We start from the raw sequence: 16,903 nt of genomic DNA on the forward strand, positions 1-16,903 counted from the left end.
TGGGTCTATGGGTTGGGTTTAAAGTGGCATTTTGGGGAGAGAACAGATTCTGTGTTAAAAAGATGGTACAATTTCTTAATGGTCGCAGAGGTTTTCCCAATGACCACCTATCACTATGAGATGAATCCAGATAGTTCTCAAAAAGAGCCCACCAGAGCCTAAGCGGTGACATTTCCTAGTTAAAGAGAAGAGGACATAGAAAGCTGTGAGTTGGTTGGAGGGCCTTTTAACTTACTGGGAAAGTTCTCAGTGGGCTACTACCCTAATGTTCCCAGTATTGCCTCAGCAAATGTTAGGAGGTTAGGGGGAAGGATGGAGCTTGGGGAAGATAAAGTGTCACTTCTGAGTGACACTCTAGGTTGCCTCCCCTCAACCTTTTTGGTCTTTACCATAAAGATGGGAAGAAATTCCTAGAGTGTCACTAGGAGGAGGCCATTTTTCTTTCTCACAGACAAGAAATATGAGAAATTCCATACCATGGGTATATGAATGGGAGGCCTATGCTGTCCTGGAAGAAGGTGACAAATGCTCCCAGTTGTGCTGGTGGTGCTAGAAGGCCCATCCTGAAGTCACAGAGATGACGACCATGGATATAGGCTAAACTATTGTTGTTGTGGCATGGGTCCAAGTCATGTGTCCTTTGGAATGCTGTCACCATCACAGAAGGGACTTGACTCAGTTTCCTATAGGGCTGTTTTAATGTCATGAATTGGCCATTTATTTTTTCTCTCACCCTCGCTCTGAGCAGTGGCGGGAAATGTCAGCTGGGGACATCTGCAAATAACAAATAAGCACACCTGTGAGAAATTTTCTATCCTAGGCTAGTTTTCCATTTACAGGAAATTGCTAATGTGGGCGAATTCTGGAAAATGTAATTTGCTCATCTTTAGTCTGGTGTTCTACCACATTACCATCCTGGCACTCCACTTCCTCATTCTGTACAGACAAGGCGTTAGAATGGATTCGAGAACACGCACATCATACGTTCAGTGCTCCCCCGCCAATTTTCTTCATGACTGCTTCCACACAGAGATTTTCACTCTTTGCAGCCAGCTGGATGCCGACGCATTTGAACAGATCTTCTATACAAAATAGTGCTTGTTTGGAGCATGACTCATCGGATCCAGCATTTTATTCCTTTGAACCAGAGCTAAAACAAAACCAAAAAACCCTTTGTTCTAGCTCGGGGGGGAGGGGGGACCAGAAAGTGGCTCTGGGTGTAACATCTTTGGAGTGCTTTTTTTTCAGCCAACCTAGGAAGGGGATGGAGCTAAATGTTGCATCCCCACCTTTTATGCCTGTAACAGGGCTTTCCCCTCAGCTGAATCATGGGGTGATTTCTCATGCAACCTACTAAAATGATGTAATGGAGACATTGCTACCCACTATCTTCTCTTATCACAAATTCATCTGGTCTAATTGTTCGGAAAGATTTGAGTTGGCACAAATGGATTAAGTGACAATTTGGGGGAAGAGAGAAGATATTCAATTGCACGGTAGCATTACTTACTGTAAAAAAAAAAAAGGGGGGGGGACTCTAAGTGACAGAGGCAATTTTAGGTGACTCTCCTAAATCAAGATTTCAATGTGGAGGAATCAATGAGGAATTCTTCCACCTCCAGTCTGAGCTTCTGTAGTTCCATAAACTCTGTAGCCTCGATCTACTTGCATATTTAGATAAACGTGGAGGAAGCTGACATCAGGAAAAGGATTTGTTAGTTGGTTCAAAATACTTGAAGGGACGGGGAGGAGGAGTAGATCTGGCTTCTATACCACACGTCTTTGCTATAGAGTTGGAGGAAAGGAAGTTCTCTGGTGGCTGTTTTTCCAATTTAACATGAGGATTGTCAGAACGATGCATATATACCAGTATTTTCCCCTGTTCCTTAAAATCCACTTGTAAATGGAATACTCCGATGGTGCTTTCTGATGCCCATCATTTAGTAATTGCCCCAAGCATACCCAACCCACTGGCATTTCTGTCATTCTCTTAACCAAAGATGCTGTCCCACAAAAGAACTATTCAGCCACAAATTAACCCCCCCCACACACCACCTGACATACTGCTCATATTATGTATCTGATAGTTCAGAAAATTAGCTATCCAAGTAGATCTTTGGTATAAAAAATTAGAATAACCTGGAATAAAGGAGAAAGAGGGGCAACGGAGGGGAAAGAAAAAACCAAAAAGGGGGGGAGGGGAGAAAAAAGGCAGCATGAGAGAGAGAGAGAGAGAGAGAGAGAGAGAGAGAGAGAGAGAGAGAGAGAGAGAGAGAGTCACAACCACATCATACAAGCTTTGAAGTGATGACTAAGAAATGAATTTTCATTTTCTGCCTCCAATTTTGCTCTGAGTGTGTGGTTGGTTTTCTTCTGAACACAAGCAGATATCCAGTGTACCTAGGTACCTTATGATGGCAAAGTGTGAGAGACATCTTATTCTGGCATAAATAACAAAGAGGCACCTCTTAGTATCTTTCATTCGCTAGTTCATTCCAAACTCATCTCTCCTCAGCAAGGGCTTCCGCCATGTTGTCTTTGACTGACATAGTGGCAACAGCAGCAGAAGTTGTCAGAATTCCATCTGTGTAGAACAACTACCCCCAAAGGGCTTTCTCCCTCTTCATCCCCACTACCCAGAATGCCAGCCCGTGGGATTTCCTGTTGTTCTATGGAAGGTGGAAATACACTCAGCACCATCCAACCATTTCCAAACAGATGCCTCCCCTCGCTTGTACATCCACAGTCTTGATGCCTTAGTTTCTGGGTCTCAAACATAGAAAAGACAGTTTCGGTAGATGATCTGCAACAATTGGATTTGTTTTCTCATTTTTTAAAAACATTGGGGAATGGAGAGTTGTGCATATGGGCATCACAGCATTTTAGTGAGGCTTCCTCCTGCGTTTTGGCTAGAAGTTCAGCCTCCTCTTTAAGCCTGGATGTAAGGCAGCTGGAAGGCAAACAGAGCATCACCAGAGTATCCATGGAAGGGTCTTCATTTGTTCGGTCAGATTCTTGATTTTCTTGTCATTTAAAGTTTAGCGAGGAAAAGGAGGGGAAAAAAACTTCTCAAATGATCTATTTTGTTCCCTCTTCTGGACGGGGCAGAGAAAAAAATAACAGGCAAGTTTTCAAAACAAAAAAAAACAAGAACAGAGTGTGCAAGAAGAGGGAGTCTAAAGATGGCCTCGAGGAGATTGTGTTTAGGGAGGTAACTCAAAAGGTTTGATTTTTTTCCCCCTTGCTCATTGCTTGTATTTCCCCAATTTGTAACAGACAAGTTTTTTTAAGCTTCCTGTACAGACTCAGCATCACATACACCAAGACAGCCTTTCCCTCCCTAGCCCATCCCACCCAACTGGCAGTAGACAGATGCAACAATACGTTCACTTCACCTTTGAATCGAGATACTGAAGATTTTTTTAAAGAACTAGATGGAAGAGCGACGTTGCAGAAAAGCTATTCCCACCTTCAGGAGAATGAGCGGGAGCGACATGAAGTCTGAGGAGATACGGGCGCCATAGTGGACTCCACTCTGTCTTGGCACTGGCATCCATTTGAGATCTATATATAATATTTGTTTATGTATATATATATATTTATATATGTATATTTAGAGATTGGTTTGTATCTATTTTAGCACACTGTCCCATTCTCAGGTCTCGATTTGGGGCAGTTGGTCCTGGGGACAGGTTGGACGGAAGGGGCCAAGGTGCAGAAGAAGCCAGAGATCAGAGTGAGACCCAGGCCCCCCCATGCACAAAACATCGACCAGCCATAGCCATGGCTGATGTCATCAGGGAGTCCGTACAGGTATCGGGGGTATCGGGAGAGCTCGAAGTTGATTCCAGCCACACATGTGCACAGTGAAATGATGCAGAAGGTTCCTGGAAGAGAAGAAGAAGAAAGGGGAAGGGGGAAATATAGAAGCGTTAGAACCACAAGTGTCTTTGCTTTCCCACTGTATTAAAAGGAAGAGGTTGCAAATGCCTTAGCAGACCAGGTGCTTGGGAGCAGCAGCAGCTGAAGGCCATTGCTTTCACATCCTGTATGTGAGCTCCCAAAGGCATCTGGTGGGCCACTGCGAGTAGCAGAGAGCTGGACTAGATGGACTCTGGTCTGATCCAGCTGGCTCTTTCTTATGTTCTTAAGAGGTTGGGTAAAATAAACCAGAGTAGGTGAATGCCCCACAGTTTGGCTCATTATTGAGTCACCAACTAATTATCTATTTAAACATTTCCATGCTGCCTTCCCCCCAGATTAGGTGAATAAGATGGTGAGCAACTGTAAACATTAAAACATTATATGTTGAAATGCAAAGTGTAAAAACAATTTAAAACATCAGGTTGTTGTGGGTTTTCCAGGCTGTGTGGTCATGGTCTGGTAGATCTTGTTCCTAACATTGGCCTGCATCTGTGGCTGGCATCTTCAGGCATGTATCACAGAGAGAAGTCTGTTAAGGAACAAGATCTACCAGACCACGGCCACACTGCCTGGAAAACCCACAACAACCAGTTGGACCTGGCCATGAAAGGCTTTGACAATACAATTAAAAACATCAATTAAATAAAACACATACACAGTAAAAACATTGGCACAGGAAGGAGGGTCAAAGAGGAAACACCAAACAAAACAGAAATGTCTTCACCTGCTGGCAGACGACAATGCAGAGGTGGCGGTGGTGGCGGGAGCAGATGGATCTCCCTGGGAGGGAATGCCATAATTTTGGTGCCACGACCAATAATGGCTTGTGTTGGGTTGACACCCATCCAGTCTCAGGTGGAGAGGGCACCCAAAGAAGGGCCCATAAAAATCACTGCAGTGGTCATATAGGTTCATATAGGAGTTGGTGGTTCTCAAAGTGTGTTGGACACAAGCCGTAAAGGGTTTCATAGGTCAATACTCTCACCTTAAATGGGGCTCAGAAACTAATTAGGAGCTAGCGTTGGTGACCAAGACTGGAGTGATGTGTCCCCGACAACTCATTCCAGTCAGCACAGTGGCTACAGCATTCTTTACCAGCTGTATTTGAAGAGGGTTTTGAATGCTATTGCGAGCCCTTCCTCTGCCACAGTTGAAATAATCAGTCAGCTGGAATATCGCTGCGCAAACCCCATATAAATCAATGGGAAATGCAAGACAGCACTCTTTGCCAGGTTCCACTGATCAGTGATAGATGTGACATCCAGTTTTGCAATTTAATCAACACATAATGTCCCTAGAGAGCAGGCAAAGCCCATACCTGTCGCCTCTCTGACACTGCCACCACATACTGGTGTGGTGCCCCAAACACTTGGGAGGTGAATCAGTTCTGCCTCATATTTTGCCCATGTTTGATCCTGCAATGGGTGTTTGGCAAGGGAGAGGGCCTTTACCAGCTTCATCTGACCCTAAGCTGGGAAGGATGATAAGAAGCACAGATAAAGCAATGCTTTCCCAGCCTTCCTGAGCAATGCCTCTTCTTAGGCAGACCTTCCCAGGGGGTTTTATTTCTACATTTTTTAAAAAAATACTATCTCAGCAACTTAACTCTTAGTTGGCAGGGCCTGATCACATAAACCCCACTTAAAGCTGAACAATATAAAATGTCTCCTCCACTCTTCATGGTTACTGGGCTTATCTCCACAAAAACTATACTCCATGCATCCATACAAACTGCTCATGCTTGCCTGGGAGCACCAACTTTTCCTAAGCTTCCACCCCAAAGCAGCCATTTTCTCCAGGGGAGGGAACAAATCTCTGTCATCTGAAGATTTTGGACATCTCCATGCCCCACCTGGAGGTTGGCAACCTAAGCCCCAATTAATGACTGTGAAAGAAAGAGGAGTGTCTCCCAGCCTCTTACTGACCAACTGTTATTCCTCTGCATGTCAAAAATACGATTTTTTCAAACCAACTGTAATTTTCGTGACGATCCACTGTGGGCAATGAAATATTAGTCAACACAAATGTATGATTCATACTTCAGACTTCATTAGGAAAGGAGATGCGATGATCAGTAGTTTAAAGTTTTGGCTCAAGGCTCTAGAGGCTGCCGTTTAAATCTGTTGTAATGATCTGTGCACATTGGCTGAGCTAGGATAAGTTCGTCTGCCTGTGATCCAGTTTCGAGATGAGGAAAATATTCGCCCTTTTCCACTCCAAAGGCATTTCGGCCAGGATTCTTCTCATTGCAAATTTCCCTTTGGATTTCTCAGGTGGCAAATCAGGACAGCACAATTCTACCCTACTGGAATAAAGAGAAGTCTTGATCTATACCCACTGAGCTGAATGACTGCATGAAGCCTGGAAAGGTGGAACTCCTGAGCATGGGGAGAGAGGCCTAAGTGGGTTGGCTAGGCTAATACAAACATGGCCCGTTTAATTCTTTTTCAGTATCCTTGTGAGCTTTTTATTTTTGTCCATCATGGCTACTGCTGCTCCCACTTGGTTTCTGCTACATGGTTGTACGCCATTTCAATGACATTTATATGCAATCAATGTGAATACAGCAGCCAAAACTGCATAAAGTTTAATGGGAAACACACATTGTTCTGCCCCCCAAGTGAATCTGTTTTTGGTGCCCTGTACTTGGCTAGGGCAGAGTGTGGGAGTCACAAGCAAGGTTCAACAGTTCAACAATAAGTTTTAATACTGGAGAGAATCAAGACTCTAACTCCTCCCTTGGTTCTATCTAAATCAGACTACTTGCTTGTCTTGAGCAGCTTTGAAGCTGTAGACTGTGTCTTCTATTGGCTGCTTTCAAGAAAGTCCACTGTATGTTGCTTCCTTTCAGTTCTTTCAGTCTTTGGGGCTTTCCGCACTACAGAAGGGAGCTAAGGTTGACTCGGTTCCCTTCAGTGGGGGGCGATTCCAGGCTGTCCGCACAGCAACTTACTTGGCCCCCTGGAACCGAGCTAAGTGGGCGGGATCATCTTGGTGCCTGTTTCGCTCCTCAATCGTGATTGGAGCTTGTGTTACCATGGGAAACGGGAGCGTATTTTTTTTACAGTTTTTACAGTTTACAGTTTACAGTTACATGCCCACCACGACTCTCCCATTCTGCACATGCCACAAAAGTGGCTCCTGATTGGTTGAACGGATGAGTTGTCGTTTCGATGTGTCCGCACTTCGAAGCTTCGAAGCGGTATCGACCTTGTTCCAGCAGAAAGGTGCAGTTCATAACTGCGACAGGGATGTCGCAGTTCTGAGGGGGGAGGGAACTGAGACAAAACAATGTTGAGCTCAGTTGCAGTGCGGATACACTGAGGTGAACCTAGATAGAAACCAGTACAACTCTGTCAGTGCAGAAAGCCCCTTTGTCTAGTTCTAACTGCTGTTAAACCTAACTTGTGCTCTATGGACCACCATATACTAATATGTACATCACGAATATTCCAGTCTCCATCTGCCCTTAGCACCTCACTCTGACTGACTGGCTAGAACTAAAACAAGGGATTGCTGGGTAAAGAGGGAAACTGCCTATTGGGAAATGTCTTAAAGGAACAGGGGCTAACTAAAATACCCTCCCTTAGAAGACTTAACAATGAACTAAAACCATGCTAACTTGGGGGAAACTGAAGCTTAATGGTGAAATAACAAAAGCCTCTGTGGGGGCATGACACACATTGCTAGGAAACAGAAAGGGGTATGAAATTAACAGCTGTTCACCTGTGCCAGAACTGAAGTGGAAGCAGAGCTCTCAGATAAAAACATGGCTGCATTCCTTCTAAGGGCTCCTTGCAGTAATTCAACTGACCATGCCCCACGCATGCTCACTTACTTTCAGAGACTAAAGCCCTGGAGGATTTGTTGCTTTTAAAAACTTATATAAAATAAACAATATACAACATACTAAATGCAAAACAGAGAGGCTGGGGGAAAAATCAAACATAGAAATATATATCACATCAAATCATCATACTTTAGATTCCATTTTGTTAGAAATCATAAGCATCCTTCTTCCACATTAATTGTGTACAGTTTAGAATTTCCTCTCTAACATTGTCAGATCACTTTTTAATGGTTGCTGTCAACAAAAGTCTCTTGAGCTGCTCTTTCTCCTTCCCATATAGCCTTCTATGCAGTACTTTTCCCACAGTTTTGACAAGCCATATTTTGTACAACCAAACTTCAACCTGAGGTGCATTGTCTTCTTTCGCAATCGTCTCACTGCTGGAACTGCACACTGGAGTACAGGGAGCTGCCCTATACTGCTCAAAACAGTTGCTGTGTAACCCCACTGTCCATGTCTCCATGGCAACTTGATAGAAAAAGCAGTACTCTCTGGCCTCTTCCTCTGCTTAATAATCAGAATGCTGTAGTGTAGGCCATGCAATTCTTCAGCAGCTAACATGGCAGTTGTCAGGTGATGATGGAGCCAATAGGATTCCACCTGGCCTTACAAAACCTCAGACTTAGGGTGCCCTTATCAATCTGAGCCGCCTGTCACACAACTGATCTCAGACTGATCTCTGCTTGGCCGTAAATTTGCTTGGTTGCCCCTCCTCCTGCCTGTCTGCCTAATTTGTCTGCAGCTACCAGCTTTGATTTTAAAATAAATGTAGATCTGTCATGGCTTTCAGGGCATCTGAACTGCATAGGATAATATGGGAGAGGACTCTGCCTTCTCCCCACTCCTGTGCAGCGGAAGGGGTGATAGTAAAGTACTCTTGCACTATCTATCAATTACATATAAATCCTCCCAAGTGCTCAGGGCAGCAAACCGAGTTCTCTTTCCTCCCCATTATCCTCACAACAACGGATGAAGCAGGTTTATACTGAGGGTTTGACTGGCTGAAGGTCACTTAACAAACTTCTGGAATTTGAACCTGGGATTCCTCAGTTCTATGTCAACATCTTGATGATTACACTACTCCGTCAGAATCATGGAGTTCCACTGCAACCAGTTTATAGAATAGTGTTATAAGACAAGTATTGTAAGACAAGATAGATGTGCTGTGTGTAAAATCCAAAAAAGGGAGCCAGAAAACCAGACAGCTCATCACAGGAAATGGCGTGCTGCGGAATGTTTATATCAGTATGTGGCTGGGCATGTGGTTTCCAGTGACTGGAAAAATGCTTGGTGTTGCTAATGGAGTCGGATGTCCTCGCTTCATTGACACCAGCGACAAACCAGAAGCCAGGCCACCGAGCGCCAGCTCTTTACCACCTTGCATCTGAAGCAGTTGGCCAGAAGAGGGAGCCACAGGCACATCAAGCCAGATATCCACTGCTCCTGGGTACCGCCAGAGTAGCTGATGGGAGGGGGAGTGGCAGGCCTAGCCCCCCAGTGAATCAGCAAAGCACCAGATGACCTGGAGAACCACTGACATATCACTGTGACCGGTGCAACCAGCACAGTCTGCAATCAACCCCACTCCTTGGAAAGCACAGGGCCACAGGCCTGGCTATAGGAGATAAGAGCATCATTCAGAGAGCAGAAGGGGAATCAAAGGACTTGCCAACCCGGCCATGGATTATTAACAATAAAAATGTTTTGGAGAAGATTCCATTTCCCTTGCATATTACAGAAATGGCCTAATTTATATGCTTATCTGGCCCAAAGTACTTGTTCCCCTCACTGAGGGATCATGTGCCCAAGCCCCCTTCCGGTATGCTCACAATGTAGAATGTGAGGCAGACACTCCTTGCAAATGTCTGTTATTTGTAGAAATACACAGCTCCCGGTTAGGAAATACCTAGAGATTTGTGTGATGGAGCCAGAGGAAGGCAGAGGTTGGAAAGGGGAGGGGCTTCCATGGGGTATAATGTATCCCTTTTCTCCAGGTGAGCTGACCTCTGCCACCTGGAGATCAGTTGTAATAACAGAAGATCTCCAGTCACCACCTGGAAGTTGGCAATCCTATTCATGTATGTACATAGGACCATGGATCCAGGTATGTACACTGAACAGTAGCTTCAAACATCATGAGTGGAGGAGATGTCATGCATTTGTTCCTTCAGATGAGGAATAGGATCTTCATACAAAGAGAGCGTTGGACTAGGTCCTGGTTACTAGTCCAGTACATGGTTGCATCTGGTTCTGGTTCTTCCCAATCTCTTGCATGAGCTCACACTGCTTTGACAGCCATGGATATTGTTGCACTCAAAAGAATTCTGCACCAATAGGTGCAACTAATCCAGGGCTGGTTCTAGGTTTGGGTGGGTCCTGGGCAGAGGGTTCCCATAATCCCCCTCCCTTCCACCATCAGCCCCTCTGAGCTTGCCTTCATTCCCTTCCCCCTGGTTGTACACCCCTCAGTGGCCATTATGCTCTTCCCCTTCCTACTTGCAAACCCTCCCACCACTTATGCTCACAGATGTCTGACCACCTGCAGCTCTTTCCCCAGTAGTCATGGCAGGGTGTGCAGCTGGGGGCATCAATTGCAAGCAAAAGTGTGGGGGAGAGAGGTGACTTGACAGCAGTGGGCCATGCCAAGAACTCTCTGTCCTGGCAGCTGCCCCACTTCAGGGTATCTTGACGTCAGCACTGATCTGGCCAACTTGACCCCTCCAACACACACACACCCACACCCACACACCCACACACACACCCACACACACCCACCCACACACCCACACCCACACCCACCCACACCCACACCCACCCACCCACCCACACACACACACCAAGTAGGTGTGCTCAGAATCCTACTTGGCTCCATTCGATGGGACTTATTTTCAGGAAAATCTTCTTAGGACTGCACTAAACAGTTACGTGGAACAAATAACCTAAAATAGGGCCCTGGACCGAAAAATACAGCATCCTATTAGCATCTTCAATTATTTCGCAGCCTTATCAAATTAGGGCTGAACAAAACTCCACTCCTTCCCTGTTCCACAGTGACAAGCCCCACTGCCGGAGCAGTTCTGCAGCAAACCCCTTCTGTGCATGGATTAAACGCCTCAGCAGCACGAGGCTCTTGAGAGCACTTCATTGTTCAGTGCACACTTGCATAGAATATAAATTATTGTTTAATTACACACCCTGGCTTCATCACCGGCTAGCAGACGGGTGCGTGACAGATAAGGTTTAGTTTAAATCTGTGCCTGTTTATTTATCGAAATGCCTTGGAAAGAACAAACAATCCCATTGGCTAACTCAGAGCCTGTGCTATGTGGGATCATAAATCCTCTTGTATTGGACTGAAATGTTCTATTAAAATCTAAGAATCCCAACAGATGAGCGCCCAAGACTCCTTCGACGGGATGAACTGGGGCCAGTTCTACCATGACAGAGCAGCTGTGCCTTCTTCCTCAGTGAATCACGTATGCAGGGAAGGCTCCAGGTGAGCCAAGCTGCATGCAGGGACAGCTCTCTCAGGTCTATGTTTGCAGAACACTGAGCAAGAGCCATCACTGTGGTGAAAATGGCTGTTGCCCACCATCTTGATCCCTGGCCAGGACAGCCCAGGGACAGGAAGTGAAGCAGGGTCATCCCTGGTTAGTATTTGGAATGGGAGACCACCAAGGAAGTCCAGGGTTGCCCCACAGAGCCAGGCAAGGCAAACTACCCCTGGATTTGCCCTATGAATTCCATGGTCAAAGAAATCCATGCTTAACAGAGCAATATTAATTTATTTACCTCATACTACAATATTCATTTATGCCCCAAACGATTTTTGCCTTGAAAACACACCAGAGTCACCATAAGTCACCTGCAATTCAACAGCACTGTAGGGGCATGTGCAGGGACACACACACACACAAACACAACATCTTGACAGCTTGGTATGCACTAATTCAGGGTGGTATCTCTCGGGATGGTTCATGAAGCCAAATGCAATCAGTTACTTTGAAATGGTGACGTACAGATAAGCCATCTGATTTTGCTGCCTGCCACAGGCAGCCTTCTGAGGCAATGAACATGCAAAAGTTGCCTTTGTATGGGGACTTGTCAACATCTCAGGTCTTTCTAAGCCTTCCTGCCTGAGATCCTTTAAGGGGACTGAGCCCACTGAGATGTATTCCTTGGTAGGAATCATCTGGTGGTCTCAGAGGGTAGCCATGTTGGTCTGCAGTAGAACAGCTAGATTCAAGTCCAGTAAAACTTTAGAGACCAACATGTATTTCAGGGTATCAGCTTGTGAGAGTCAAAAGGAGCTTCTGGGTCACAGCTATTAAACAAAATTGGATATGAAGCTTCCTTATTGTCTACTCTGATTGGCAGAAAGTCTCCAGAGTTTTGTCAAAGAAAGGTCTGCGCTTTAGAAGTCAAGGTAACTGGGTTTTAAGTAGCCCACAGCCCTAGCGGAGGGAAGGGGAAAGGGAGGGAGGGGGTGGCATGCAAGGGAGGAGAGGGAAGGGGAGGGAAGGGGGCCGTTATCTGGACATGGCCCTCCCACCCTAGTGGAGGGAGGGGAGGGATGGGGTGACATGCAAGGGAGGGGAGGAAAGGGGAGGGAAGAGAATCCTGAGATTCTCTAACTAGAGATGCTAAGCATTGAAACTGGGACTTTTCTGCATATGTTGTATTACTGAGCCAGACCCTTGAAGGTGTACACTGTACACTGCTTCTTGATATTTTTCTAAACATATTAGTAATCAAGGAGTTGGAGTAGGAAATTAGATTGGTTCAAAGGCACTATTTCTGCTTAGTTTTAATACAGGAAAGAAAAAGGAAGAAGACTTGGTGGGGAAAGGTGGAGGAGGTATTTTGAATTCCCCCCTTTTCTAACAGCATAGTTCTTGATAAACTAGAACCACTCACAGCTTTCTACTCATCCTCTTGGGTTGCTTGTAGTATCTTGGGGAATATGACCTTGGGCCACTCACACAGCCTCATAGGGTTGTTGTGAGAATAAAATGGAGATGAAGAGAATGACATGCTGCTTTGGGTCCCTACTCACAGAATCATACAGTTGGAAGAAACCACAAGGGCCATCAAGTCCAACCTCCTGTCATGCCATGCACTCCTGACAGATGACCATCCAACCCATTTAAAAACCTCCAAATTCATTTGACCTATTGCCATCTTCCACCACTGGGTGGATACTTTTCTGTTGTGTTTGGCTTTCCCTTGGGAATCTCTCCTCCTGCCTACTATTTTAATTGTTATCTTTTCATTTTGTGTGTGGTTTAGCTCTTGTTCTAATGATGTGCGGGGCTTTTTTGGAAGGGGATTTAATGGGTTTAAAATATGATTTTATGATGTTTGTTTTCACTTGTTAGTCATTTGTCAGCCTTTGTGAGGGCAGAAAAGTGGGTAGAAAATTTGTTTTAAAAAGATATAAGTGAAGTTTTAAAAACAAGCACTAGAACGGTATTGATCTGTTGACCTGACAAACTAGCAAATGCAACAGTGAGAAGAAGCCAGAATCCAGGTCACGTGTGCCTGTGTGACAAAGAGTGGAAAAGAAAGTGGAAGAGAAGGAGGGTCTGAGTCTGTGCCTTATACTCGGCAAGTGCAAGAATCAAGTGAAAGAAAATGTTTGAGCCTTTCTCATGTGCTAATTTCTGGGCCATTGAATGCATGTGTGTGAGATCTTGATTCACCTTGTTGATAATTCTGTTCTGCTTGTTTTTGCTTTCTGATTGAATTGGGATTCCAGCTGAGCTACGGAAGGCCCCAGAATGTTGAAAATGGCATTGCTGAAAGGCTGGAAAACCAAAGGAATACACCTGAGACAAACAAGACATTTTCTTTAGCTCCACATTTTGACCCGCCCAGTTCTGCCCCATCAGCCTCCCTAGCTGCTGCTGCTGCTGCTGTTTCTTCTTCTTCTTCTGGTCCCCACTGGGAGAAAAGCGAGGTATATGCAGCCAGATAAAAAATGGCAAATGTTGGCTTTACTACATTTTCTGGATGCTGGTATAATGTTTGATAAGCCGTACCATTCCCTTGCATCTCCAAATACAGAGCCCACTGAGGTGTTACCATATTTCAGCCTTCCTTACCTTCCTCACGATTTAATTCAAACTGCCCTTCATTGTTAGAGGGAAGGACTGGGCTACATCTACAGCAATACAGGATCTTCAACACCCTTTGAATGTGACCTCTTGGCAACGCAGTCCCTTTATCTGTTCTCCGGCATGCATACAATAGACCTCATTCTAAACTAAAAACGAGATCAGCATCTGCAGATCCTGACTTTGGCTTTTTAGCTTTACAAGGAAATGTAGAGTTGCTGAAATTTGTCAGTTTGACAACCTTGGAGAACTTTGCTGCTTGCCTACTTCTGTTGGTGGAAGTAAGCAGTTTTAGGTGCTGTTATGGTTGCCAATTGACAGGTAGTGATTAGAAATCTGATTAGTTCAACTGATCTTTAAGCAATAGCTCAGTTCACCTGGAAAAAATGGCTGCTGTGGAAAGCAAACTGTATTGCATTATATTCCATCGAAGTCCTTCCCCTCCTCAAATCCCATCTTTATCAAGTCCCTCCCCCAAATCTACAGGTACTACTTCCCAACCTGCAGCTGACACCCTTCCTGATTTGCTGAACTCTTCCTCCACCCTTCCCCTTCTTTTATCTCTCAAGAGGTCTGAGGAACTTGAAAGCCTGCTCTTTCATTCCCTCCCCATAAATGATGGTCCAGGAAAATGCAGTCAAGAATTTAACCTCTTTAAAGTCTGGTTGAGAACTAGCTTGTAACTATATTTGTGTTTGGGTTCTAGGTTTGAAAAGCGTGAAGGTTCTTTATTAAATTTAAACAGATATATACAGCTGTGCCTTGACCCGGATGGCCTAAGCTGGCCAAATCTCATCAGATTTTGGAAGCTAAATAGGGTTGGATCTGGTTAGTAGTTGGATGGGAGACCACCAAGGAAGCCAGGGTTGCTACACACAGCTGGCAATGTTAAACCCCCTTGAAAACCCTACTGTAAGTTGGCTATGACTTGATTTTATTTATTTATTGTTTGGATTTGTAGACCGCCCCATCCTCGAAGGGCTCTGAAGATTGCACCTTCTACCACCATATAAAGTTCTTTTAGAGAACTGATTCATTCCAAGCTCATTCATATGGGGAAATTCACGTGCCATCTATATTATGATACTGAATTAAAATAACAGCAACAGCAATGATCACCTTATTATGCATACAGTAGTTTTCCCCATTGAAATACATGGCATCATTCTTATGACACCTCCTTGAGAATAAACACAATAGGCAAAAAGCCTTCCAGTCAATATGCACAGGATTGGGCTATGTGGTGACAACTGTGATAAAGAATGGACATCATTGCAAGACTGTGGCTTAATATGTCATTGATCATGCTATTTATGTATTTATTTGATTTTTTTACCCCACTCTTCCTGATCATAGTGGGCTTAGAGCAGCTTCCAACATATAATAAAATTAAAAAATTACAAAATTATAAATACAATAAATTATGAAATACCATAACATTCAAATTTTAAATCCTAAGGCAGTTAATCAACCAAGGGTGGAATAATTTCAAAACAGGTCCCCAGCCCCCTGAATAATATATGTTCCTGGTGACACTAACCAAAAAAAGGAGATCTGCGGAGGGGGGTGGGGGGAGAGGGGGAAGGGAGGTCAGTCATATGGACACAACCCTGTTGCTGTTCTCAACTATCACCCTGGTGAAACAGCCAGAGATGTAATGTGAACTGAACTGAAGATCTCGCTGCTTGAAGCATTAAGTCCTTATTCTATTGCCACTTCCATGAATCATTCAATCAGAGATGAATCTTTTCTGTATTTGCCACAAGGCTTCCTGGAGAACACCCTCCAAAACTAAACAGTCTATTCTGAAATTCAAATGCTCTGAATGGAGTTCTATTGTGGCACCTTCGAAGGTCACCAATGGTGGATGCTGAGCCTGATAAAGATTTCTCCGACTAACCCTCTCTAGCTCTAATAAACTTATTCTTGTATAGCAGCATTATCAAGGAGCAGAAATTTTTCTTGCTTTCCCTGACTTTGTTGGAAGGCCTCCTTTAGAGCTCCCACAAGAGCATTCTTTACTCATTTGGGCCTTCAATTGCCACATGCCAGCATGGGAGTTGTTTATCAGAATCACCTCCCAACAGAAAAGGAATGTTACGCGGGTCTCTCATCCTTAAGCCAACCACATTCAGCAGCAGCAGCAGCAAGCAACATAGAGCAGTATTGATTTTCCTCATTTCCCCAGAGAACTAAGTGAGGTACTTTGGATTGGACTCCCTCAAAGGGTAGATTCATGCAACTGACAGCTAGGCCAGGTTAGCTGGTTGGCTGAAAGCCTGTTTTAGCAGGCTTCACAATTATATAGCTGTCTGATTGCTATTAAGCTTGCCCAGGCCATTTTTCAGCCTGCACTGAAAGTGACTTCTTTCACTGCCCAGCGAAAAATCTATTTAGCCCGGCAAAAAATTCCCCCAGCTGATCACTGCTCCTTCCTTGTGGTCAGCACTGATTGTAACCAGGGATAAGTTTGGGTAATTATTACATTCTATTAAATTCAATTTGTATGCTACTCTTTCCTTCACAGGCTCGGAGCAGTTGCCACCATATCACAACACAAACACATAACTTTCTAAAACCACAAATTCCATTCAATTGTAATCTCTGATGGTGACTCAAATCAACTTAACAGTAACATTCAATATTTGCATAACCCCAACAATATGCCCAGAAGGAGGGGATGGAGAGAGCGGGGCCATATGAGAGGTTAACCGTAGTTGCCTCAGCTATAAGCCTTGCCTAAGCTCTTCTTATAGGCTCTGCAGAATTGCATCAAGTCCTTTCACTGGACAGAGTATGCCATCAGATCAAGGCCAGAGCTTAGAATGTCCTGGCCCTGGTCAAGGCCAGCTGGATATCTTTTAGGCTAGGGATCACCAGTAGATTGTTATTTGCTGACAGTAGCATCCTTTGGGGTACATATGGGGACAGGTGGTCCTGCAGATACAGTGGCCCCAGATCATATAGGGCTTTGAAGGTAATCACCAGAACCTTGAAGGTGATTCAGTACTCC

General features: G+C 44.6%; 1 protein-coding gene across 1 annotated transcript in view; it reads right to left on the reverse strand.

Moving 5' to 3' along the window:
- Positions 1 to 727: 727 nt before the first annotated feature.
- Positions 728 to 16,903, reverse strand: part of TMEM178B (transmembrane protein 178B) — a 330,240-nt gene continuing 314,064 nt past the window's right edge. Inside the window, exon 4 of the mRNA XM_048500198.1 lies at positions 728 to 3,887. Within this exon, the coding sequence (XP_048356155.1) occupies positions 3,637 to 3,887 (251 nt within the window). The 3' untranslated portion in view covers positions 728 to 3,636. The remainder of the gene's footprint in view (positions 3,888 to 16,903) is intronic.

The sequence above is a fragment of the Sphaerodactylus townsendi genome, linkage group LG06 (genome assembly GCF_021028975.2).
Source record: "Sphaerodactylus townsendi isolate TG3544 linkage group LG06, MPM_Stown_v2.3, whole genome shotgun sequence".
Taxonomy (NCBI): Eukaryota; Metazoa; Chordata; class Lepidosauria; order Squamata; family Sphaerodactylidae; genus Sphaerodactylus; species Sphaerodactylus townsendi.